Source organism: Strongylocentrotus purpuratus, unplaced genomic scaffold (assembly GCF_000002235.5).
Source record: "Strongylocentrotus purpuratus isolate Spur 01 unplaced genomic scaffold, Spur_5.0 spur5_scaffold_16, whole genome shotgun sequence".
Classification (NCBI taxonomy): domain Eukaryota; kingdom Metazoa; phylum Echinodermata; class Echinoidea; order Camarodonta; family Strongylocentrotidae; genus Strongylocentrotus; species Strongylocentrotus purpuratus.
In genome coordinates, this window is record NW_022145601.1 from 21,862,860 (window position 1) to 21,890,780 (window position 27,921).

Below are 27,921 nucleotides of genomic sequence, written 5' to 3' on the forward strand. Positions count from 1 at the left end.
ATTACTTTCAATTCCATTGAGTTCTCTTTTTATGAGGTTATATATATATATATATATATATAAATATCTACCATAAGTTTCAGGTGTCTATAATAGTAGGTTTGAGGAATAGGATGCAAACTAGTCTGATCCACTTGAGTCTCAAGAGCTTTCCGACAGACCATACAAAAGACCACTGTACATATTTTACTGTCTCAGTTCAGCCCGACCCTTGGTCTAAAATCACTTTAACAAAAAGCAAACTTAAAGGTAATACAAAGTTTTGGGAAATTTTGAAAATTGGATGGATAGTGATTCTTTACAATTTGGAAATATATGGATACCCCTGTGGATGTATTATAAGCACTAGAAAATTTAGCCCCTAAGACACTTCTGCTTTCGAGAAAAATTAAATATAAAAATTTATCGGTGCTCCCGGTAAAATTTCACATAGCGCCTACGGCCGTACAATGGTAGCTGCGACCATGAAAATCTCAGAATATGTAGTTGTAATATATACTTTCCAAACGGGAATAGCTAATCGGCCAATTTTAGTCAAGAAACGTTGTATTATAGCTTAATAAATATCTTGACCTTGAGAGCTATTCAACATAAAAAGTCTATTATTTACAATTTCATAAATTTAGACTCGATTTCAACTGCGACAACGATCACTGAATATTGTAGGATCGCATATGCTTCCATTATGTTCATTTGAACCTAATTCATGACCCCATACCAAAACTTTGTATTACCTTTAAGACTGCAGTTTGAAAATCAGCAAAAGGTTAATGATCACTGTCTACCAAAATTAGTCATATAATGTGTCTGAAAGTGCTTCAAAATATTGCTGAGATTGCACCAGAGTACTAAATCTAAGAACCAACAACCCCTTCAGCCAGCCCTTGATCCCCAGCCTCAGGGTTCACACTCGTTCCACATATCTGATCTTTTTTTTGGACCACCCTGCAGCAACAGGTTTAAATTTAAGTAGGATATGGACCCAAGTGTTAGTAAAGAGGCGAGCATTCGTAAGAGCCAATGAATAGTACTGTACAATTTGGAGATAGTCCTATAGACCTTGTTCACACCGGACATTGTTAATCGCTTCAAAGACGTGACATGGCAAAATATATGATTACTGAAGGACACTCCTCAGTAGTATTTGTGCATGTATTAGCTACACAGGCCCAGCTGATCATGTAATTACTTTGCACAATACCAAGGACTCGGGCATAGTGAAAACACGACTAGAAGGCCCTGTGCAGTTAAGGTGCGCACCAAAAGTACTGCGGAATGTCCTTACGCGAAGTATGCTTCACATTTCTAAATCTTAAATACAGATAGGGAGTATGCCAACTTGGAGAGGCACTTGTTCCACTCAGCGTTTTCTTGTTTTCAAGAAGAGGGGGATTTTCTGCTGTACTTTTTTAAAGGAGGTTTACAATACCAGGGGGGTGTTTCACAAAACTAGTCATCAGTGACAAATGACAGTTGTTGTTATAAGCTACTGAAATCCTTGATTCTGATTGGTTGTCAGCAGATTTGTCACTGATATTTGTCATTTGTCATTGAAAAAAGGCTTTGTGAAACGGGTCCCAGGTGTGAACAAGACTTTTAAAGAGGCTGCTAACTCCACTACCTTCTACATAATTGAATACAAAGGTTGGTATGATCGACTCTGTGACATTACAGGGGTGAAAGAAAAGCCACAGATGATGCATCGTCCAAATCGGAAAGAGAAGGTTGAGTTCTGGTAAAAGTGAAACGAATCTCTATGAGCTATCTCATTATGCTATTCCAATGTGGAATATTACCATAGCATCAATGGAACATGACAACGTTTGCTCTTCAAATGTTACATTTCAAACATGACCAGGGCCTCCTGTCTCAAAATAAATAGTCAATATTGATCGCAACTACAACTACAAAACATAGGGGACTGCAACTTGCAATTGATTGGGGCCCATGAATTGTTAACAACTTTTGAGTACATGTCATACCTTATATGTGTGTGGTACCATACACCTAAACCAATATGCTATGCTCTTCACTCCTGGTTATTTTAAGCCATTAATACCATTCTATCTTATTTTAGCGATTCCGTAACCAAAGAAAAAAAAAAACAAATTTCCATTTCCATTTCCTTTGTTTTTCAACCATTACCAATAAGTTCTTTACAGGCTCTCTCACAATGCAGTTGCCAGTACTTCACAGTCTTTATGTGAAAATATTGAGCCAATCCATGGCAAATGAGCTTTTCTTAAATACAGTCACCTTCACTATTTCAAATCAATTCAAAAAAGTGTCTAGTCTGTACTGCAAACAATTTCTGTGTAGTACTATTTAAACAACTATTCTACATTCATTCCCTGACAAGTGTGACCCTTTAAGGTCTAGGTATTTTCTCCAAATAATATAGCTTCGTCAATGTCTCAACTTTGCTGGTTTTATCTGCTTTCTCCACCTATTTCTATTTTCCCTTCATTTTCTTCTTTGTTGCCCTCAGCTTTCTCATCTTCTTTCAGAAGCTTAGAGTTTTTATTCTGCTCTACTTTACTTGGCGAAACTTCAGTGGTACTAGCCATCTCATTGTCATTCTTGCAGCCGACGCTTGTTGTTAAATCAGAGGAAATGCAACTGCCTTCCTTTTCTACATGTTTGTCTTTGGCTTTTTCGGCTTCTTTAAGCTCTGTGCAATTGTCCACATGTGTCCTTTCTTTCACTTCAATTGTCTCTGTTTTCTGGACTGCACCGTTTTCCTCTTCATTTTCGACATTATCCTGCTTTGCCTCATCGATCCTATTATTTTCTTCCAGCTTCTCTTCATCTTTGACGTCCTTTCCTTCTTTCAAATCTGTATTAAGTTTTTCTGGCTTTTTGGAATCCCTGTCCTTCTCTTCTTTCACATCCGTAATATTGTCTATTTCCCTCTTTCCTTTATCTTCTACCTGTCCAATGGTTGCTGTCTCCTTATTGCTTCCAATATCCTCATGTTCCATCTCTTTCTCCTCTTCTTCCTCTCCATCTTCCTCATATTCATCTTCTTCTTCATCTTCGTCCTCTGCCTCTGCCTGCATCTCCACCTTTTGACTTGACCTTGGTGAACCGGATCGTTTCTTCTTCTTGCCGTATGGATCCAATCTCCTCCTCCGTCTCCTTGCTTTCCTTGGAGTTCCAGAGACGGACGATTCACCACCTGCAGTCGAGACAACACCTTGCACCTCACCCTTGATCAAGTTAGCATTCTCTGTAATGGTCCCTTCAAGAGAAGCAGTATCCTTCAGAACTTCTGATGTACCCTCAGGAGTGGAAGCCTTCTTTGGGCTGTTGTTCTTGGCTTTCATTGCACCGCCAGGAATTGCAGCAGGAAGTGGTGCGGAGGCCAAAGCCGAAGAGGTAACCGTTGTACATGGTAGCGATGCAGCAGAAACTGTTACAGGCACTGCTAATGATGCTGCTGCAGCCAAGGAAACAATCAGGGATGGTACTGAGGTGGGAGCATCTTTAGGCCTGGTGGGACAGCTGGAGATGTGCTTCTTGAGGCTTCTGAGGTAGACAAACTGGCGAGCACAGTAGGCACATTGATGGTTCATGTTACGGGGAGCATAGTACGGATTAGTGTTCTTGTTAAAGAGCTTGTCCTTATTTGGACACAACTTCATATGCCTCTCCAGACCATTGATAAAGTGGAACTGTTTCCCACAGCCTAGACAGGCATGCACATCAACAATATTTGCACTGGCTCTTCTCCTGGTGTGATTGAGTGGGTTGTACATCTTGAGTCCAGGCCGAGCTCTCTTACGCTTCTGGGCCGCATCACTCTCTTCACTCTCACTGGCTTTCTGGAGGGCTCTGTTTCTGCTCCTCTTGGCAGCTTGGATCCTGATTCTCCTGGCCTTAGCATTCTTTTGCTTATTTTCCTCCAGTGTCAGCTTCTTCTTATCAGCAGCCTTGACAGGAGTCTTCACAGGGGTCTTTAGGGGTGTCTTAGGCTTCCCAGTAGATGGTGCATTAGCAGCAGCACACTCCATGATGTGTACATGCAAGTCAGCAGTACTAGAAAACACTTTGGCGCATTTGGTGCAGCGGTTGTTTGTTGCCATTTCAAAGTGGCTGATACTCTTGCCACTGGACGCACTGCCATCTGGTAGTGAACTTAAGTAACCGATCTCTCGAGCATATGCGAATGGATGATGTCTCTGAGGATTGCATGGAACATCCTTCTTTTTCTTAGATTTCTTCCGGGGTGAGGATTTGGTTTCAGGAGTTTGGGTCGAGCTGAAGCGGCCAAACTTGGAAGGACTCACCTTGCTCATTTCATGAGCGATGAGTGATATCCTTTCTCTAGGCTCTGGTAGGATGGGTGGTGTCTGTATGGCCTTTGTAGGGTCAGTGAAGTTCTGTGGTCTGATTTCCTCAGGCCCCCGCTCTGTGTAAGAACACAAATGATCTGAATGAATATCTACCTGGTGCTGCTTGAGGTTCGAAAGGTAGGCAAACTCTTGCTGGCACTCAGAGCAACAGTACATCTTGCCGACTCTGTGTAGGTCGTACCTATGAGATGCCAACATGTCCGTCGTCTCAAAGAGCTTCACACAGAACTCACACTTGTAAGGAAAGTCCTCCGCATGGGCTACGACATGCTGGGTGAGGAGCTTCATGGAATCAAAAGGAAGCTCACATACATTGCACGTGATGGCTGCATCCAGGACTGAGAACTTGGTTGGCCTCTCAAGATCTGCAGATTCCACAGGAGTGGTCAAAGTAGAGGATTTCCAACCTGTTGACTTCATGCGAGAGGTTATATTAAACCTGGTTATTGTCTTGACCTCTGGATGAGTGCTACAAGTAGGAGGGGCAGATGCTAACGGAGATTTAGGAGGTGGCCTTCGAGTAACCTTGTACTTGGGGACTTGCACCACTGGACGAGAATGGCACGACAGGTCCAAGGGTTGTGATGAATCTCCAGAGACATACATGATCGGATTCTGCTTCTGGGAGCCGTCTGTCCTAGGCTTCTTCACTCTCAGGTCCAGGACTTCAACATTGCTTGAAGAAGGTCCTGGGCTCAAGAGATCACTCTGTGGAGTGGGTGGTTTCTTAGGGACGAAGGGCTGTGGTTTCACATTGTTCTGCCAGGGACAAATTTGGTTTGGCATCTCTGTCGGATACTGCTTGCCAGTGAGGGAAGCCACTTGTTCAATTCTCTTGAAACCTTGCTTTCGTTTGGCATTCTTTCCATGTCTTAGTGCAGCATGAAGTTTGGCTCTTATTTTGCTCTGGTCACCTACCATATCTTCTCCACCTAGCTTCTTTTCTTTCATCATGCTCTGAAGAACTGCAGTTGCATGTTTCCTCCGGATCATCCTTGTCATATTGGCCATCGTCTTCATGTGGCCCTTCGTTTGTGTGGGATTCACTTTGGGCACATTTAACAAGCTTTCCTGTGTAAGAGGCTTACTAACAATCTCCGTCTTCACACTGGTTGTCGGTTCCTTCCCCTCATCACCACTACCCTCCGTCTTGCCAACATCACTCTCCCCTGATGACTTTGGTCCTGGCTTCTTCACAAGATTCATTCCATGCCTCTTCCGGAGATGCCGATGGAGGTTTGAAGAGGACACAAATTCGATACCACAGATTTTGCACGAAGCCACCTTCTTCAGCGCCCCTTTTCTGCTGGTGATGGTCCGCCTCCTCGCGAGATCCTGTTCATCAGACATTCCTTTGTCTATCCCGTCGGCACTTTCAGAGGAGCTCATCATGGAGGAGTGAACATCCTGGGCTGGACTCTTCATTACTTGAGCCTTAGAGGTCTCCGAGGCAACACCATTGGCAATTTCATTCTCTTGACTTTTTGTCTTGAGTTCCAGAGCACTTTCTTGAGCATGAACAGGAACGTTTACCTCCGATTTGCTTTCTGTAGTCGGTTCCTGAGGCTTTGATCTGTGGGTTAGCTTATGCTTTGTCAAGTCTCCACCTGTCACAAATCTCCTTGGACAATCAGAACAGAGGAACGTTTCCTTACTCTCTTCCGCTTTGTGCCTCAACAGGTGTTTCTCCCTCCATGTTGCATACATAAATGTCCTGTTGCACAAGTCACATTTGAACAGTCCCTTTTTGGTGTTCTTTGGACTTTTCTTCGCAGGCGATGAGACTGGAGGTTTCTTTGCATCCTCTTGAAGAGCCTTTCCTTCATCAACAGGTCCCTGAATTTTCTGTTCAACTTTCACCTCATTTTCAGGTTTCTTCACCTTTGCTTTCTTTCTGTTCTTGATGTCATCAGGCCCTAATCCTTTCCCCCACTTCCTTGTATTAACCCCTTCGACGGTGATTTTCTTAATGTGGTGCTTCAGCATAAGATGCAACTTGAGGCCGTTGGGGAAACGACATCTCTTGGGGCAAAACTGACAACCAAACTCTTCGCTTCCATCAGGAAAAGTCACTACGCAGTCGGGTCCAATCACTGCTGTAGTAATCCCATTTTCATCGACTGGAATCTCTAAATCTCCATCCATCGAACGCGGAGTTCCCTCTAATTTTGGTGCTTTCACAGACTTTTGTCCAACCCTTGTTCTCTTCTTTGGCGCACCACCCTGAGCCTTTAACTGGCGTTTCAATTCCGCTTTGCTCTTCTTTTTACCACCACTGCTTTTCCCCTTGTCTTTGGACTCCGTGATTGAGGTGGAGTCCACATGGCCTTCCATGGTGTCTTCAGAACTTGCCATGTAGTGGGAGGTGGCATCACTAGACGAGATGTCTGGTTCTTGGATCTGGATGTTGCTCTCTCCAACGCCACCAATGTCCACACCAGCTGTTATGGAGGAGAAATTAGCCGAGTGCTGGCTGTTGGAGGGGTAGATGGGCGAGATGAGGGGTGGTTCCGCAACCTTATCGTCCATCTCACCGTGACCCATGACCTCTAGATGGGCAGGTACCTTGGCCCTGTTCTCGGACTCAGTGGACATGCTGGTATCCAGCTGGGAGGGGACAATCTCTGATGTCTCCATTTTCTCCAAGATTGGCATCTGTCTATCAAAGCTGTCACCCTCTGTCAAAAAAAAAATAATAATCTAGAGTAAATGATGAGTCTAAATATTATACTACAGTGTCCTACCAAAGTGCCACATTAATCAATGTTTAAAGAACTGTAAAGTTTACAAACATGTAACCAACAAACATTTTGTGATACAATTTCCCAATTAGATATTCATTTTCACTGTATATTGGGCACTTGACAATATGTGAAGTAATGTCAGATTTTAAAAAGACAAGTTTTTTTCCCTCGGGGTCCTTTCACACACAAATTTAAGCAATTGATTGTAATAATTAAAAGATCCCCCATTCTTTGTGTATAACCACATGATAACTTCTTTGACCATCTAAGTACAAAGCCTCCCCCCCCCCAAAAAAAAAAATAAATAAATAAATAAATAAAATAATAATAATAATATTAGTAATAATAATGATATTAATAATAATAATAATAATAATAATAAAAAAATATTTAAAAAGTAAGTAGGTAAATAAAAAAAGGGAAATAAGTAAATACAAAAATAAGTTAATAAGAAAATTTTAAAATTTAATTAATAAATAAATAAAATGACATAAATAAACAATACAACAAAAATGGTATCCCCTCCAATAACATTTCCACCAAAAAAGGCTTTTATTTTTATTTGTCATTATCCTATATTTTTGGTTTTGTGCCCCCCCCCCCAAACCCTTTACAAATTTCTGCATCATCTCTTGAATTCATACCACTGCCCAGATAATAAGGACACAGACAATTAGCCATCTACAGCATCCAGACACCAAATTCATGGCTGATTACTCATGCAAGCAACTGCCTGTCTTAATCTATCTACCATTATCTTTGTATCATCTTTCAGTCTGGAAAACTGTATCATCTTTTTTTCCAGTTTCAAGTTCTCTTTAATCTTTCTGCTCTCTTTCAGTTGGTGGGTTAGTGACCACCAATGTGAAATTATTTCAACTGCTATAAGACATTAAAACTTTTGGAACTTCACTATTATTTTTAATCTTTTTTTGCCTAAACTTTCACTGATCTGTTTCCCCCATTTTTCTGCTTCTATTAAAATCAACTGAATATCAGGGTGGGTGTTCCCTTTAATGACCGTTCAAAGGGTGGCTGCATACACGGAATACATCTCAGCCAAGTAGCAAACACCAGTGAAAGTTGTAATTTAAAAATGTTTGGACAACTGAAATCATTTCACTGATCAAGATAAAGTAATCTTCCGTATAACACCCCAAAGGCTAGTAAAAGGATGCAATTAAAAAAATTGATGACAATTGAAATCGTTTCACTAATATCAAGATAAAATAATCTCCAGCACCCCATGCTAGGGCGTAGATCCGAGCTTGGCTTGAGCATGGAGGGGAAACAATCAGAGAATCAGCCACCCGGTGAATAAGGGGGGGGGGCCAGGGGGGAGGCGAGGAGGAGGGGGGTAGTGAGCACTAAGTTTTAAAAAAATCAAATCAAAATCAAAATCAAAATGGGGGTCAAAATGTGTGGTCCCCCTTCTTTTCTGACAAAACATGGGGGGACATTTGATATTATGTCCCCCCTAGGAAAAATTGTGGGAGTCGTGTCCCCCTGTCCCCCCCCCCCCCCCCCCCTTATTGAGGCCCTTGACACCATGTATTGATATTTTCTAAAAAATAGATCTTGAACACTGGGGCTTACCTGATTTCCCATCAGACTTTGCGCTTGTGATGCTTTCTTCTGAGGTGTTGAGGGCGCCGTCACTCTCCTCCGTCTCCTCCGTCTCCAGGGACTCCGTCGTCGTGGGGGAGAGGTTCTTATACCAGCACATTAGTTCTTCTCCCACGGCGATGGGCTGTACAGAGAACATTTTAATTGCCCTGGTCAACGATTGAAATACTGCAATGCCAATAGTTTCAACACCATAATCTTTCACAACCTGCAACTTGGCTTATTGTCAAGGATGTCCCTTACAGTAAGAAACTTAGAATTGTTAAAATTTTATGCTGAAATTAAATCGTTTTCTGCGCCTTTGTTATAATGCAGATGCTTTTATGTGATCTCTCTTTTTTCCCAAATGGGCCTTTAGTATTTGATTTAAAGTAGATTTGGCGCCTTACAAATCTCATATTATTATCATTATTATTTTATGACTCTATTAATAACTCTAGGAATCAGATCTTGATTAGTCGTATTTCTAGACAATAGGCAAAGAGAAAAGGCACATTACGACAGGTGCCCGCCCCTCCCCCCCCCCCCCCCAGGGTCAGAGCCCCATCGATGGCTGGAGCCATACTATACCACTGATAAACCAAGCATTCATATAATCTCCCCAGATTTCAAACAAATGACCTACCCTTAGCGTTCTGTAGTAGATGCTCCTCTTGTACTGTGTGGCAATCATGTTCTGTTCTTCAAAGCTCCGCGCACTCTTTACATATCTCATCCAGTTTGCTTTAGTCGGTTCCGAGGCATCGACACTGTAAAGCCTTACTCCTTTGGGCCCTCGGATCTGAGAGATGAAAATAAGAGAAAAGAAAATGGCATCATCAACATCGTAACGTTTTATAATTTGGAAGAATTCACAATATTGAAGCAAATAAAATTATTCTGAATTTGAATGCAAATAATAACGAAAAGAAATTAAAGCGGATAGCAAACCCACTATCCCTCTGGCTGGAACGAGGGCCTAGATCAGCATCTAAACTAATACTAATTTGGTCTCTTCACCATGCATCTAGAAGAAATATAACACCACATTATTTCCATTTTACTTTGATTCTGACTTTTTATTTTGACTCGGGGTATTTAACTTTATATTATTGAAGATTTCACATCTTTTCTCTGACCCGATAAGCTGGAACACCCCCCCCCCCCAACAACTGCCTCCCTCAAAAGCTGGACCCGTGCAAGCTACACTATTATTCAAGGGGTATATACAGGATCCAGGGTGGTTGGGTTCAGCTATCCAGAGGCAGGCCTCCACACTAACGTTTTTGAAAGGGGGTCCATTGAACTTTTTACAGTTTGTATACATGCTCAAGCCCTAGGTAAGAACTAATAAGTTTGCAGGTGTCCGAAATTAGAATTTAGGTGCCCAGGTGTCCCGGCGCCTGTCCATGTCGAGCCCGGCCTCAGGGTACCATTAGTTATGCTGGGGATGGTTTCACAAAGACTAAGATCGACTTTAAGTTGGAATTAACTATGGCAGGCTGTTCATGCCACTGTTTGCTCTCACCATTATGATCTTTAGATAATATTTTTTCCTTCAGTAATGAATTATCAATAAATGTAAATTCTGTAGATTTGTGACCATGATTTTTACGTCCCTTGAGAGACCAATGCCAGTAAATGGTGTGAGCAAACAGTCGCATGAACGGCCTGTCATAGTTAAGTCCAACTTAAAGTCAATCTTAGTCTTTGTGAAACACCCCCCTGGAATCCTAGGAACATAATCCTTGGATGAGGTTTTCATCAAGTCACCTTCCACAAGGAAGTGTCTGAAGAGGAAAGTGGGTACTTGACAAAGGGGACTCTTCCCTACAAGTGGATTTGCTAGAGGTTCATGGGGATATTTCATCATATCATTTTACACCAAGTTTACAACCCTTGTGGCTACAAGCAGAATGTTTGTCGTGGGGCCCGTTTCACGAAGCCTTTTATCAATGACAAATGACAAAAATCAGTGACAAATCTGCTGATAATCAATCAGAAGCAAGGATTTCAGTAGCTTATAACAAAAAACTGTCATTTGTCACTGATGACAAGTTTTGTGAAACGCCCCCCTGTCCATAAGATCCTTGGTACAAGGTGTCCATCAACTCACCTCCCATGAATAAGTATCGTCCAATACATCACTGCAGTCTCTCCTCTCACCGATGAAGGGCCCAAACGTTCGCCCCTTCCTCACCGACCTTTTGGCCCAAACTCCTATTGTTAGAAAAGGAAGAAAAGTGAAAATAAATGTACATTGGCATACATCTAACTATGAAAACACAACTGTGTGGCAATGCATGATGTATGATCAAGAAAAATACATTTTCTTGAGGGAAAAAATGCATATTCTTCACTAACTTAATTCTCATAAGTTAAGCAAAAGTTTTAAGAGAGAAATCAAAGAGAAAAATGGGATGAACTGGCCAGTAAAGGTGTGAAAATAATCTGACAAAAGAAAGAGAATTATGATTTGTTTTTTCTTCTCAACTTTGAAGATCATTGCACAAATTAACAATCCTATGATTTCCTTTCTGAGCTGGAGTACTCTCCATTGTTTTTACCACTTTTTTTCCAAAGAATATTGTTCTAAAATCTACCCCAGCATGTACATGTATACCTCGAAACATCTTTTCCGAGGTAGATGCACATCTACACCTTGGATGATCTGAAACATGGAGAAATTGTTACCGGGGCTAAGGTTGGATGATCATCGAGTACTCACCAATTGTTCCATTTTGGACTGTCTGAACTCCAGGCCTGATGGAGCCTTGATGCATTCCCGTACAACCTCTCAACATGGTGGCTACTTGCTAGGTTTGGCCTCAACTCAGAACACCGCTATACCTTACCGTAATCCTAACCCTTAATTACCTTAAACCTGAACCTAAAAACCCACTTTCAACACTCAGCCTAACCCCTACTCTAAGCAAAATGAAACCTGGAGCAAAGCAGAGCAAATGATGGCTGCTAGATCACCAGCTACTGTACGCTTCCACTAGAGAAAATCCTATCTCACCATAGGCATACCCGCTATTCATAAGGACCGCTATCCATAATGCGAGACTAAATGAATAGCAGTCTTTCATAAATAGCAGTCCTTTTGAATGGCGAGCAGACCCCAGTGCAATTGCCACTGGACGAAAGGTTGGATCACCAACTACTTACCAACTAGAGTTGGTTCCATCTGTGACTGTCTGAACTCCAGGCCCGACGGAGCCTTGATGCCTTCTGCTACAACCTCCAACATGGTGGCTCCTTGCTAGGTTTGGCCTCAACTCAGATCATCCTCATCAATCTTTGAAGAAGAAAAACAGTTTGTTTAAGAAAACGTCATGAATCAATAGAAACAAACTTGATTTGGTCAATGACAATGGATTCAGAAACCTTCTATATTAAGACATGATGTGTCTCTGTTTGAATATCCCCCGAAAAGGATAAACAGATAATGGTTTTTTTCACTTTTACAAATGCGTACCATTTTAACCCATGTTTTGTTGTATGGGTATTTACTCCTTCCCATAAGAACTTCAACAATGTGGCTGCTACAGCGTCTGTCTTCAACTTAGGACATCTCAGCTAAATTGTTGTAATGCAAACATCATCACTTCAAAGACACATTACATTGATTTTGTCAATGGCAAACGATTATTAGAAACCAAACTAAAAAGCTGGCCCCGGCGGCCACTCAAAATGAAAATCAATTTCTTTTTTCACAAAACAACCTGGCTAAAGAGTGGGTTTCCATTCATTAGCAAATGTTATTAGTCCTCTGTTTGAAGTGAGTCTCAGACCAGCAACCCCAAATCCACCAATGATAACTATTTTTACCAAATTAAATGTTACACGAAGCGATGTAGGGCAATAATTGTTATAGTTCCATAAAGACAATATACATGTAGGTTTAATATACAATTCAGTCCTTTAAAAAAAATGTCCAACTAAGGTCAGTATTTAAAAGCCACAAAGAGAGCAATCGCATTTTTTCCCCCTCCGGTATGCATCTCTGAAACCACATAACTAATTCACATGCGCAAAATGTCTGCAAAATAAATCAGACACCAAGAGATCAAAATACACTTTTAATGACAAAAACATATATTTCTTAAAGCGTACCAGTACATATCAAACCCAAATACACAGGCGCGTACGCAGGGGGGGGGTTTGGGGGGTTAAACCCCCCCTTTGGAAAATTTTTGTGTGTAAACCCCCCTAAAAAAAACCTAAAACCCCCCCCTTTTGGATTTTTTTTTTTTTTTTTTTTTTTTTTTTTTTTTTAATTATTAAAAAAAAAAAAAAAAAAAAAAAAATTATTCCCATGGCCGACCTAAAAAAGGTGACCTTACCCCCCCCCCAACGGAGCAAAATGTCAAATTTCCAAATTTCGAGACCAAAAAAAAAAAAAAAAAAGTGTCCTCTTACCCCCCCCCCCCCCCCCCCCCCCCCCCCCCCCCCCCCCCGCTTATTCAGCGGTCGGCTGAGTCGTTGCGATTTTTTTGGGACCAAAAAAAAAAAAAATGTGTCCTCTTACCACCCCCCCCCCCCGCTTATTCAGCGGCTGGCTGAGTCGTTGCGAAATTTTCGGACCGATTTATAAATGTTAAAACCCCCCCCCTTGAAAAAATCCTGCGTACGCGCCTGCAAATACATGTACTGTCATATGACAGTGTTTTGACGGGAGCAGATACATGTAATTAAAAAAAAACAGATTCATGAGTGAAACTTTGAGAAAAATCAGGAACAAAAAAGTCAGCTTCAATCTTTCAAAGTTGAGACCACAAACGATAGGGAGGACCATATCTATCCATTGGTAATTTGATAATGATGCATGATATCAGGCATGAAATATACATGTACTGTAATGAACATGTAATGTACATGCACATTTTATCAATTTATTGCCAGGGTAGAAAGCCATAATAAATATGATCCAGGGTGGTCCACAGACTCCACACACAAAAATCAATCACATTTAAACATTAAAATTGAAACTTGGAAGGTGTACATTGTTTGACATGATGTGTGCGAACTGCAAAGCGCATGTCTCTTGTTGCAATGGTCCAGGGTCCACTTTAAAGCCCCTCTGCACTACTTATACATGTAGATACAGTGTACTTGCGCCTTCTACAGCAAACAATGCCTAATCGGTGCCTGTTGGTCCCCCATGATTCCCATTTTCTTATGTAAATTGAGAGCTGATTTGATGAGATTACCACCTGTCAGTAACCATGCTTGGAGGTCTAATCCCTCCTGGCCAAACTAGTGCAGACAGGCTTTAAGGGCTCAAGAGCTTCCTATGATGCTCTCTGTTGCAATATCTGAGCCATATTTTATCCAAAGCATATACAAACCAATTTTATGACAAATGTTTTGGAACCAATTTATCTAGAGAATAACATTCAAAATGTCACTGATTTTTAAACCTGTGATGTCAAAATTCAAACCTGTGTCTGTTGCATGTTCAAATACCTTGTAGAAAACATTGTGATACTCGATCATGCATCAGAAGAAAAGGGTTTGTTGAATTGAGAAAGACATTTGAATCATTCTAGTAAACACAACATTTCTTTAAATTCTTTTCATAATTTCCATACACTCAATTGTAATCTTTGAAGGCTCCATTAAGCTGATAGATTTGAGCGAGGTTTGCGGTTACACCACGTATCCTTTCGACAGGGTTAGTTTCATACACTTGTTTTCCTTTTTGTTCTGCTTCAATCCATGCAAAAATTAAAGATGTATGACGGTTTTAAAGGGATTGGGTATCTTTGTCTCAGATTCTTAACAAAATCCTGAAATTAGATTAGCTCATGCATGCTGCAATCATAATTATAAACCTTTAGGTCAGTCAGGAATCCCATGACGTTTACAAGCCGATCGCCCGTCTGATTATTAAGATATTTCTGATTGGAATTCGAAATTTCAAAAACAGTTTTCCTAACAGTTTTTATAACACTACAGTCTAGTGGGGGAAATGAGAATGGTAAAATCAGTCCATCAAAGATTTTTACTTTTTTGAGGCGCTTCATGATCATTTTCAAGCAAATTTGTTTAGGGCTTCAATATTACACCAAATCACAGACGCTGATAACACGTAGGGCCATGCATCTCAGATTTGGCATTGTCAAACAACGCCTTTAATCTTCTTTAAATAACTCTGGGCAGGATGCCAATAAATAAGAATACAACGTAAATGGACTTGCTGTAAAATAGACCAGAATGTGTTGATTTTTAATGTATTGAACTTCATGTACAATCTGATAGTGCAATGTTTTGACTACTCTTCGCTTTGCTGAACATGCCTAAACTTTTGGCACAAAACTTACACAATGGACTGAGTCAATGAAGTCATTTGGATTTAAAAAGGGGGAGCACTGCTGGCCTGGCCTGTGCCTCCACCCCCCCCCCCCCTCCAAAAACACACTTAAGTGACCTAACATAACAGACAATCTTTTTTACACAAAGCTATTTTAGTCCAATATACAGTATAGTATACCAATATTAAAGTTCTAGTTTACTTTAGATGATTATGAGAAATAGATATATGGACTTAGAGAGTTTCCATGCAACGAATTTTAAAGTAAATATTTTTGTTTACATACAAAGATTTTATTACATACAGCTATTTTAATTGGCCATGCAGTTTAAACACATACATGTACCAGGTACTACTTGTCAACACTTCATGTAGAGTATAGGAGATTCAATAAGTTAAATGAACTGTGATGTTTTCCTGAAGTGAAAAACAATTCCAATTAATTGCTCTTGTACAGTATGAGGGAAAACACACACACACACACATCTCACCATCTCTATCAAAGATGTTTGATTTATGATCGACTGAATGACCTCCTGAACTTCATCCTAGTTTCAGGTTATTAAATCAAGCAGGAAATAATGTTTGAGACTAGTCACTCTCCATCATAGTGTAATTTCCTCTTCACTTCCAAAACATGGAAGTGTTGGAAGAGGAAGTATGTTGAACAATATGCATCAAGGATCGAAGGAGTGTAATTTCACCCTTTCCTATTATCATTATCATTGTTATTATTACTTTATTGTTTTTGTTCACATTTGAGCTGTGTGTTTTTCAATATTTTTTTTTTGTAAAATTGAGATGTCCTCACACCCTCCCAATGATTTTTGTGTACAGTATTTATATGTACTGTACATGTACAAGTACATATACATGTGATGTACAAGAGCGCTTAAAAAAAAATTCCAATCATATTTGGGAGTTTGCAACTTTGCTTTTAAAGGTTCAACTTTCCTATTTCTTGCCAATGGCATAAAATGGACTTTCAATATTGATGTGCTCCTGTTTTCAACAAATTGAAAATATATCCTTAAAATACAAATGTCACTTTACAGTACAAATCATACTCACTAAAAATTAAGTTGTTGATCAATTACACAAAGAAATACCCAGTTATATTTTGACATACTGGACTTATATTTAACTATTGAACAGCAAGAAAATATATACATATGTACATGTATTAAATATAAAATATAAACAAACAGGAGCACATGTACATACATGTATAGAAATTTTGCTCTGAAACATTCAAATGAGGCTCAAACTGGAAGGCTTTCAGAAAAAAAAATAAGGAATTAGAAGACAAATGCCCCACATGAATTCTTGCTCTTGGACTCAGAAAAGCAGAAAAGAGATCATACAGTATGCCAACATAAAATTCATCTCAATTGTTCAAGCATACTTATATACATGTACAACATGTACACTGTAGGAGCCAGTTGTACCCGATAAGCTTAACTGTTCATTAAGGCTGTATCAGCTGCAAGTCCTGTGATCATAATTACACATTACAAGCACAATATTGATCAATTCTGTGACTATTGTTGGTTTTAAATCACACGCACCTTCCAAGCTGCAAGCCTGCGACTGACCTACAAAATAATAATCATGGATATTAGCCACAAATGCTACAGCGATTAGAGTTATGATTTATATGGATTGATTTCATTGGAGGTCACAAGAAGTGTATCGCTCTCACCCACTGCCAGCTCCCCGTGACAACGACAGAGGATGTGTCTAAAAATAAAAGCCGGGAGTGCATGCCCTTTAGATAGTAGCAGTCAGACAACTTTGGGATTCATCCAGAATCTTGGCCGGCTCATCATAGCACTCACAGTCACAGATTAAGCTCACACAGATGACTTCACACATAGTATACAGTATCAATCATTGGAAGAGTGGTGTCATCTCTTTGAGTGATTAAGATTGGTAGGCCTGTCGTTTACAATCGTGATCATGATTATGACCATGCACATGTACTCCTGTTTGGGCTAACGGTAATTTAACATTTTAAGCATACCTGTACACATACATGTATACATGTGTATATTTCATTGAATACCAATTTGCACACATTGAGATAAGTTAGACATACTGTATTTAGAGAAAGAAATAGAGAAAAAGATGGACAGAGAGAGAGAGAGAGAAAGATATTCTAAAAGTAATCATAAAAATTTAACTTGAAAAGAAGAGGAGGAAGAAGAAAGAAGGACAGGAGAAAAAGGGGAAAAGAGGCTAAGAGAAATGGAGAAGGAAGAAGAGGAGAAGGAAGAAGAGGAGAAGGAAGAAGAGGAGGAGGAGGAGGGGAGGAGGAGGAGGGGAGGGGAGGAGGAGGAGAAGGAGAAGAGGAGGAGGAGGAGGAGGAGGAGAAGGAGGGGGAAGGAGGAGGAGGAGGAGGAGGAGAAGGAGGGGGAAGGAGAGGGAGGAGGAGGAGGGGGAGGAGGAGGGGAGGAGGAGGAGGAGGGGAGGGGAGGAGGAGGAGAAGGAGGGGAGGAGGAGGAGGAGAAGGAGGGGGAAGGAGGAGGAGGAGGAGAAGGAGGGGGAAGGAGAGGGAGGAGGAGGAGGGGGAGGAGGAGGAGGGGGAGGAGGGGGAGGAGGAGGAGGAGGAGAGGAGGAGGAGGGGAGGAGGAGGAGGAGGAGAAGGAGGGGGAAGGAGGGGAAGGAGGGGAGGAGGAGGAGAAGGAGGAGAAGGAGGGGGAAGGAGGGGGAGGAGGAGGAGGAGGAGAAGGAGGGGGAAGGAGGAGGAGAAGGAGGGGAGGGGGAGGAGGAGAAGGAGAAGGAGGGGGAAGGAGGAGGAGAAGGAGGGGAGGGGGAGGAGGAGAAGGAGAAGGAGGAGGAGGAGGAGGGGAGGAGGAGGAGGAGGAGGAGGAGGAGGAGGAGGAGGAGAAGGAGGCGGAGGAGAAGGAGGGGGAGGGTGGGGAGGAGGAGGAGAAGGAGGAGAAGGAGGGGGAAGGAGGGGAGGAGGAGGAGGAGGAGAAGGAGGAGGAAGGAGGGGGAAGGAGGGGAGGAGGAGGAGGAGGAGGAGGAGGAGGTGGGGAAGGAGGGGGAGGAGGAGGAGGGGAAGGAGGGGGAGGAGGAGGAGAAGGAGGAGGGGAGAAGGAGGAGGAGGAGATCAAGATTAAGCATGCTTAGAGTCCATGACTCGGTACTTGGTAGTACATGTATAAATTATATTTTGTTAATAAAGAATATAGGCCTAATAAGAGCAATTAAACTTAGATACATTAATAGGAAACAAACTCAATCACAAAGTAGAACATATATGAAACCAAACTCACAATTAAGTACAGTACATGTACTGTACACATGTACTGTATAAATGTAGTTTTCTTACTTCACTTGTGTTTGAATGCACATGCCCTCAAAGTGACAAATTGTCTGTTGTAGTTGAGAGCCAGGTGGACATCAAATCTGTGTTTAAAGTACATGAATTAATGCCCTTCTGGCTCTTGACGGATGATATGCTGTAGGTTTTAGTTTCTCCAGTCTCCGCTATACCAGAGCTTTCAGGCAGTGTCATATGACAAATCATAACATTCCCAGGGATGAATCATATCCACATATTTCAAGGGCAAAGATATTATCTCTTGGTTTCAACGTAGTTTCAGTCATGTATAATATAATTCATTTTTAAAAGCTCGGCAAGTCCTGTGCCCATGATCTTATAAAGAGTTGCTATTATTTACAACTTACTTGTGATTGATATCAATTGCAACTACTGTACATGTTGTACGGTACATAAGAGATAGGAGACTGCAAACTTGTGATTGATTGGAGGACTTGCGATTGATTTGGATCAATCGCAACTCTTTATAGGACGAGGCCCTGAAAATACATGTGTTGAAAGTGTACCTCATCTAAAAAAAGAAGAAGATAATTTGAGTGCAGGTGTACATGAACATGTATGTACCTATTTATACCTAGTGTAAAAGAGTTGGTACCTTGCCAAAGGACATTTGGGGCTAGGCTGGGAGCCAAAGACCCGTATATAACCCATGAGAGTCAATTGAATGAACTACAGTTGCAGTATACAATGACTCCTCCTTTACTTACAGTATATGAAGACCCTGTAGGATTATATCAACAAAAAGCTTATAAGCCATAGATTACAATGATATCAATTATATGTCTGGCAGAGGAGTAACAGCTCTCTGAAAAGTTCAAATCTAAAGCTTGGAAAATCAGAAGTTGTCAACCTAAAATCTAGCTATTGACTTTATGACATCATCTTACAGTATGTGGAGTATGCTCACAAATGACTTTGCATTAATTAAGCACGGCTCATTTGACCCGTTTAATTTGCTTTGTGCAAGCAATGCTGAAAGGGGAAAACAAAATTATTTCTTTATATTTGTAATCTACTTTAATTCAGTTTTCCATTGATATGAGATAATTATACACGAGTCATGAGATAGAACTTGTAAATGAAAGCACTAATGACCGTGGATGGGACAAAGGAAAAGGAATTTGGCAAATTAAATTTGAAGGAAGGATGTGAGAGTTGATAGAAAGTTAGAAACCATAACTAGATATACAATTTCATGTTCAGTACATACTGTACACTACTAGATGTAGAGACAACAGGAAAGAGCTCACGAAAATGAGAGTATGAAACCAGCATAATCATTACTATAATCACCGTGGGTCGTATATCAATCAATATTTCATCTTTGAAGTGCCATATATGTATACAGTGAGCCTAAACAAAATCTAGTTATCATAAAGAACTACAACTTACAATGCCAACCTGATCCCAGTATGTTTCAGACAATTTAGAGGCCAAGTATGCTGTTGCAAGTATTCATCAAGATTTCATGCCACAAATTGAATAAATCACAAAATCACTTTTCTTTTTCTGCAATTCAAAACTTTCTTCCCTTTTAAATTGCTTTCATTGACAAATCACACAGAAAAGTTTTGTGTCACAAAAGCTTCTGGTTTTACAGTGAGTATTTTGCAAAGAAATGCAATAAAAGTCAGGATTAAGAATTTATTACAAAAGATGTGATGCCTGACTACTTTCAAACCAAGAAGAAACTAGATTCTACATACAATTACTGAAAAAAGGATAGGTTAGAATCGACAATCAGGGAAAAAATCAGAGAAACCGGACATCAAGTGGTTTTTGAGTACCTGGCTTATCCACAAGTGAGCCATAATCTCACCCAAAACCAATACTATGCCAACAGTTGAACTAAATGACCCGTGTTCATCTTCACCCCTCCCACCCGTCCCCCCCCCCCCCCCCCCCCCCCAAACAAAAAAATCTTCCTCATTATATCAACATGAACATCGAATATCTAACCGCTAAACCACTATAACATAACACAATATGTGTCAAGACTTTATTTCTTCAGAATTACAAATTGCCCAAAATAGACGAGAAACTTTGAACCTGTGCCATTTGTGGTCACGCCCAGACTATCTTTATGCCATTGTGCCTCTATTAGGGCAATAAATTTGCAGACAATGCACATGCATAAGTTGGGTTGAGGTAATCGTTTCAACTGATGAGGCCATGATTGCAAAGGTACAAAGTAATAACCTTGCAAATACTTGTACCAAATAAAATTAAAATATTTTAAAAAATTATTTTAAAAAAAAATCCCAAATTAAATTTCCCGATAGAAATACACTCCAAAATGCCACCTTTGCCACATTTGTAATTATTGAGTCGTAAGGGTGTTGCAATGACTCTCGTGTTCATTGATACAAGTGTATGCCCTTGGCCTTCTGGCTCCAAACAGATGAATAATGTCAAGAAATAATGTGCACTTTGTATGTGTACATGTACATGTACGTGCAATGTATGTACCCTTGATAGCCGGGCATTGCTTGTGAAGGGTGTTCCCAGGTCATTATTTACTCTGAGACTGCATGTTTACCTGGTAACATTGTTGATTTTACGACTGAATAAATGTAATCATGATATGAAAAATGGGATAAGATAACGACTGCCTGCTCAGATAATATCAGATAAGTTTTTATTTGGTTAGTCAAAGTCTTCCTTGTTTGGATATTTTACTCCAACTTTATCTAAATCAGAGAAATACATACTTGTACACAGTCCACAATCTCATTGTGTTAATTCCCTCAGCCCTCCCCCTCCCTCCCTGCTCCCTCTGTCCCATCACTCCCTCCTTCTCCCCCTTCCTCCCTTCTCTTCCTGTCCCCCTCCTCCCTCGTTCCCTCCCCTTCCTTTCTTCCTCCATTCTCCTCCTCCCTTTCTCATCCCTCCCCCTTCTCATTTCCTCTCCTCCTATTCCCCTCCCCCCTTCCTTCCTCCTCATCTCTTCCCCTAAGACTCTCCTCAATCCTTCTCTCCCTCCCTCCGTCGCTCCTCCCGCCACCAGATCACTGTCAATTTAAGATGGTCTTTTGCCCTTGCCTATGTTGGTGTCCAGGCCAACAATGTAGTAGTCCTACTTTAATAGCTACATGTATTGTGAACATGTGTCTTGTGGTAAATACACAATCAATACAACAAAGTCTGTGACCCCCCCCCCCCCCCTCATAAAAAAAAGACCAGACCTTAACAAAAACAGAAACAAAACATAGTACTGACTGTGTGTCTCTCTAATGCTCAATCTATATCATAAAATATATAATCCCTTCATGTGATCTAAGTTATTTTACCAATCAAAATATTAATACTCCTCTAAAAACAACAAGATCTTACACACCGCATGACACGAGCATGCATGAGTAGAGGGGGCCACAAAATAATGTATCCATTCTGTAGCCAGACAAAGGACGACAAGCGCCTTTCACAACAATCATCAATAACTCCACTTACAACAGCAGAGGGAGACTCGCAACAATAGAGGTTTCAGAGGATCAACACACAACAGCACCTCACAAAAGGCGAAAACACAATGGATTTCAGTCCCTGCTCCTCGATTGTTTAAAGACAATTGTCTAACCCCAAATGGTGTCAATAAACACATCTAACCAGGTTTTAAACATACCACGATCATACTAATAATTGGTAATAATAGAATGGTGGTGAGTATATATGGAAGGAAGTGAGGTCCGATGATGGGGGGATTTAAAGGTACTGTGTCCCATTTGCAGGCCAAAAAAAATGGAAAGGTTAAATTCCAATGGCATTTGTAAGAAAATACTAATTCAGAACTTCCCTCAAAACCAAAAGGCTTGAAAATGTCTTCAATGTGGAAAATAACGACCATTAGTTGTCGAATCAACTTTAATCACTTTAATTTTGGCCATTACAAAAAGTGGGTTATTGATGTAGACAAATGTTCATGTATCCTTTTCAGCTTATTTTCTGTACGTTAATTATTACCAAAGAAAAAAAAGTCAGTCATGCAGTCACTCAATAGTGTTTGACAGTGAATTCTAGAAAGTAAACAGGTTTCCTTGAATATTAGAACACTGCTAAGTGCTAACGTTTAAATTTCACAGATAGGACATACGTGACATATGCATAATTCTTGCAAAGTTCTACAGAATGTTGTTGATGTTGGCTGCAAATGAGACATACGACCTTTAACCCATAGCATTATGCAGTTCTGTGGTCTCCTAACCAAAGTCTAAGACAGACCTCAAGAAATGTGATCAGTGTAAATTGCCCAACCTTTCAATATGAGAAAGAGAGAGAGAGAGGGGGGGGGGGAATCTTAAGGAAATTTTCTAGATCAAAGTGGTCAGGATTGTTGATATATTTCACACTCACTGCCAAAGGGGGTCGAGAGTTCAACGACGGAGGCATTGCTACATGCAGTACAGGCTGCATACAGTACATGTACATACTTATGAAAGGAATCAGCATTCTGATTAATATTATCAAGGATCCTCTTGCCGTGAAGCAGTGCCATTATCCTCTGTCATCTTCTGTATATCCACTATGCCTGTAGTCCCTTCCAGCCGAACCACCCACTATACGGCGATCAGGTATAAATTTGGAAATGTGGCACCAGTCATGTGGAACAGACTGCCCATGACATGAGAAACACAAATTGTATTGCTCTTATTCAAAGAAGAATTAATCCACAAGCTCTTTTTTATCCAGAGCTACTAGGTCTAGGAAACTTAATGTTACATGTCTGATATAAGGTTTTTTGTTGAAGGATTTAGGAATTGTGGTATGGTGTCAAATTAGAGCCAGTGTCTGCAGAGTGCAGACTATATCAGGATTATGATTGGCGTACCAATATCTCTAGAGCTGTCACCATGCACTCTTGATTCATGTGCACTGTATGTACCAATTCTTGTTGAAGGGATAAATAAGTACAGGTGTACATATCTGTTGAGAGCCAGACGGGTGTTTTCTCTGTGTTAAGTCTCCAGTGATGTCCATGTGCCACATCTTAACATGGGATAGATGTACACCAAAATCTAAATCCTTCAAGATATAGCTGTTTCAAGGGCAAGATTAATCTCTACCAGTGTTTAAAGGGTTGTAATGGAGCCAATCAAGACCGCAAATGGGTAATTTTGCAAATTAGCCTTTGTGTTGCACTATGTAGTAGGTGCATGCATGGTTGCACACAGCAACCTTCCCTAAATTGGAGCGTATTATTTTGTGCAAAATTATGAGTGTGGCGAACAAGGGAGGTAAAGAAAGCAGCCAATGTATTAATTAATAATGTTAATGGCTCCCTGCATTTAATGTAGGTCAATTAACAGAACTGGTAAAATGTAGGCTATACATGTACATCCAGGGCGGGACGCAAATTAGAGACCAAAGATTCAAAGCACCCAGAATCCAAAGTCTGTTTCTACAACACCCAGATCGACATAAAGAGGTTCGATGTCTAAAATCTGATAATGGCTTAGATGCTTCCTGATTCAAAGTTCCCATTTTTTTTATTTCCTCATTATGAGGTTAAAGTGAAGCCCGATGCATCTGGCAAGCAATACCGGGCAGCTAGTGGGGTAGCTACATGACACATGTACATGGAAAAAGCCCCCTCCCATCAAATGGCAAACTATGAGGAAAAATAGAAGAAAGAAATGAAAGGGAGAGGGGGAAGAAATAAGAAAAGAAGATGATAATCAAGACCCTCTCCTTCACACTTCTCCTAATCAGTGACTGCATTAATTTACATGATCTAAAATGCAAGTACCGTAAGACCAGTGCTAATGTGCTACCCCCACACACACACAATATACCAACTAGGTAGCTGTAAATCATGCTTTTTTTCTTTTCTTCAATTTCTTCAATTTTTTTTTTTTTTTTTTTTTTTTGGGGGGGGGGGATTATACATACACTGTTCTACACGATTTCTAACAATGGAAAGAGTAATGAGTAATGACCTTCATGTAAAAAGGACAAAAGTGATAATAATTACACATTTCGTCATTCTTCATCCCATTTTATAAATTTAATAAAATTAGTAAAATAAACAATTCTGTGTGTGTGTGCTGTTTGTTTTGTTTTAATATATTTTTGTCTTCTCTTCTTTTCTTTTTTTCTTTTTTGTCTTGTTTCATTCCATTGTATTAGCTTATGTAAATATAATATATCAAACAAACAAATGAAAGGGATGGAATTACAGAGAACAGAATATTTCAATGTGAATTCGGCCAATTGATGTGAATCTTAGATGGTCATTTACCCCAAGACCTTCTGGGTTCTGACCTCCTTTTGAACTCTCAGCCTTTTTCTGAGACAACTCAATATTTACGATAAGGACTGAATTCAAGAACAGGGAGCACCAACAATTTCCTAGTACACCCAAAACAATCCAGGACACACAAATTTGCCCACAAACAAATAGCCTTAACCAGTGCAGTAAATTCACACCTTTACGTTCAAAGTTAATTACCCTACTATACTATCCAAGATCCGCATCAATATCGACTCACACTTCGAAATGTACACTATACTCCACCGATTCACAATTCTAAATGTACTCCACCGATTCACATTTCTAAATGTAATCCACCCCACCCCTAATTCATATATGGTCAACCACGTCAGTTACACACCGTACATGGTGTACCAGCCCCGCCCCCTTTGACAAAGTACATTGAACATCCGCAAGAAGCCTGCAAGAGGGGTTGGACATCAGTACTTGTCTGGATTGTCAATGGCAGAATAGCCTACTTGAGGACAGCAGACGATAAAATCCACTATGGCACAAGTGTCCCTGTTTCGTTCCGTATTGTGCAAAATGACATCAGAGTCCAAAATCACTCCTACGTGTACTTCAATGATTTACAATCTACATTGTACATGTAAGCACACCAACTGCCCCTGTAAATCCACCAATAAGAAGGCTGTCATCACAAAATATGCAGGTACATTATTGCACAATGCTGAGTTAACCAAACATCTTTGTTTGTGGTCCACATGTTGGTGGGCTAGCTAGTGCATACGTAAAGGCCATGCTCACTAATAACGATCTGTTGAAAGTTCAGTTCAATGTCATGTATGGGACATATTGGAAATGCACTCCCTTAACCAATTGCCTACTGGAACCAGGTGGTCCTTGTATTAAGCCTATGGCAATGAAAGAATTCAGTACTCAGAGGGTTAAAAAACACAAAGTGAACATCTTTCTACCAGCTACTGAAGAACAGAATCACTACCAAAAACCAAAGGATTTTCTCTTTAAGGTGCATGTTTGTGGCTATTAAACATGCTGATAAAGAAACAACTTAAAACTTGTGTCTTTCCTGAGTTTAGAAAAATACTAAAACAAAAAGAGAAATTTTATAAAATGTGTAAGTAATTGTTCATTTTAGTTTTTAAACTATCAAATGTACAGAAATAGTACATTTTTGTTTTAATCAAAATTAAATCTTTTATCTAGAAGCCTACACTGTACCTTTAACATTGTTTTATGATTGATAACATTTCAACATTTCACAACGTTTATTATGGAGGGGGGTATCAAAGCTACCGGAAAATGGAAACAGTCACCCCTACCTCCTAAAATAAAAATGCCCCTAAAACTAGGGGCAATCAATACAAATCAAGGGAATAATAGGAGAGGGATCAAATGATCGCAGGAGCTGGAGGCTTTCTGTGCATGCATGACCCCCCCCCCCCCCCAAGAAAAAAATTAATAAATTATAAATAAATAAATAAAAGAACAAATGAATAAATCATAAATAATTAACTTAATAAATTGATATACATGTATGTACATGTATGTATAAATAAATTAATAAATTATATACTTATTGATTTAAATTATACAAACAAGGGGGGAAAAGAATTTGACGTCATTGCTAAGCAGTTTAGGTATTTAACCATTGGAAATGGGACAGAGATTGAAGAAGGCCCTATATAACTCTAAAATTAAATCCTCCCCCCCCCCCCCAACACCCATCACTCACATATGTGAATGAAATATTATTATAAAAGATTAACATCCATCAAATGAGTGATATCTAAATAAGAGATGTAAATTAAAATTCTATAGTAAAATAATCACATCAATCTGTATTCATTTTGAGCATGCATGCCCAGGCCCATAGCCCAACCCTCCATTATGAAGTCCCCTTCTCAAGTGGCAAGTAAATAACCTAGATTTAGAAGTTTAACCACAATGACCAATTGACCATGATAACCAATATTTAAAAGGCCAATACCCAACAAGGGGGATTATAAACAAAGCATGGCCCTCACTGTCCATAAGAAGCTAAAAGAAATAACATACATGTGAAGCATTGATGGGCCATAATTTATCTGCACCCTGGTCTATACAAATATTTACAGGTGACCTACAAGTACACTACAAAATACAAGGTCATACTCATGCCCTTTGGTTAAGTACATGAAGTCCTCAAGAAAAGATGACATTAATCCATGAATTCCAAAGATAAACACAATCATCATCACTTAGGACTCTAAATTCATATGTGGAAGGAGAGTGTGAAAACATGGATGATGAAATAGGGTACCATCTTGAGGAACAATCATAGAGAAAGAACCCCACCGCGCGGAAACTGCCATCGAAGGACAAAAGCTGTTACCGTTAATGCCATGCGACCGCCGAAAAAAAAATGTCCATGATGACTAACAAGTAACAAAAAAATATTGGAAATGCAGAAGAAATTTCATAATTCAGGACAACTAACACTCTCCTTGATAAACAACCATATCTGATTTGGCATAGTTTGAAGTATTGAGATGATTAAAAAGGGCACAGAACTCACCAGTTTGCGAGAGTTTAGGGCGATTGGAAACTCCTATGTCCGTGCGGCGCACGAGATTCTCGTAGTTTATTAACCTGGTTATGTGCTATAAGATGTAGACGTATAGCCAATGCACGGTACGGTAACTTACGTATGAAGTTAATGACGTGACAACTTGAGCCGACTCCGGATCCCCGTCAAAAATATTTAGGATGAAGAGGAAATATGTTGCCCCATCTTTCCAATATCAAGAAACTATCACAAGATACATGAAAACCGAGTATTCACGAGTCCTATTAGATCAACAGATCCTTAAACATTGGGTTTTATAAGAATAAACTTGCCAGTGTTTCGTACCTTATTGTTCTGAGAGAGATTTCAGGCTGGACAAAAAAGAATCATTCGCGCGCTCCACACGTATTTGATGCCCTACGATCCAGTGTGTCGGATACACACAGCAGTGTTAACTCAATACACGCATCGCACTGCATACGCCCAATAATATGTTACCAACCAGTTTGACTATTATTTTCCTGTTCAAGAGCGAAATCAGCTCGGAATCTTTCCAAGGCAAAATATTTTGATTCACAGCAAAGTATGAAACAAATTGGGTACGAAATGAAAGCTCAGGGTCTCACCTACACGATTATGTGAAATTTTGTCCGTAAAAGTGCAATTTCGAGAAAACTATGCCCAAGTTTCTTCGGACTTTCAACCTCCGAGCAGATACGACGTGTGGAATCCAAAATGGCGCTCCGGAGTCTGTGACTAGAGGTTATTGCAA

The 27,921-nt window shown here is 40.1% G+C and overlaps 1 protein-coding gene across 3 annotated transcripts; it reads right to left on the reverse strand.

Moving 5' to 3' along the window:
• Window positions 1–987: 987 nt before the first annotated feature.
• Window positions 988–27,921, reverse strand: LOC100893443 (PR domain zinc finger protein 2). Of its 3 annotated transcripts, none has more exons than XM_011665074.2 (6): window positions 27,780–27,921; window positions 11,876–12,005; window positions 10,821–10,924; window positions 9,351–9,506; window positions 8,696–8,849; window positions 988–7,033 (listed from the first exon to the last, which is right to left on the reverse strand). In XM_011665074.2, the coding sequence occupies exons 2-6, from the start codon at window positions 11,955–11,957 to the stop codon at window positions 2,430–2,432; spliced, it is 5,100 nt and encodes a 1,699-aa protein (XP_011663376.1). In that variant the 5' UTR covers window positions 11,958–12,005; window positions 27,780–27,921; the 3' UTR covers window positions 988–2,429. The 3 variants fall into 3 exon arrangements, with proteins under 3 accessions (XP_011663376.1, XP_003724631.1, XP_003724630.1); XM_003724583.3 differs by having other exon boundaries at window positions 27,776–27,921; XM_003724582.3 differs by lacking the exon at window positions 27,780–27,921 and adding an exon at window positions 27,159–27,769.

Bases quoted from the DNA above. Each gene is read 5' to 3' on its own strand.
- LOC100893443 (XM_011665074.2), bottom strand. From the start codon at position 11,957: ATGTTGGAGGTTGTAGCAGAAGGCATCAAGGCTCCGTCGGGCCTGGAG. The intron at 8,850-9,350 runs GTAGGTCATTTG...TTCTCTGTACAG, and splicing joins TCTACTACAGAACGCTAAGG to CCCATCGCCGTGGGAGAAGA. The intron at 7,034-8,695 runs GTAAGCCCCAGT...TTTTTTTGACAG, and splicing joins AAAGTCTGATGGGAAATCAG to AGGGTGACAGCTTTGATAGA.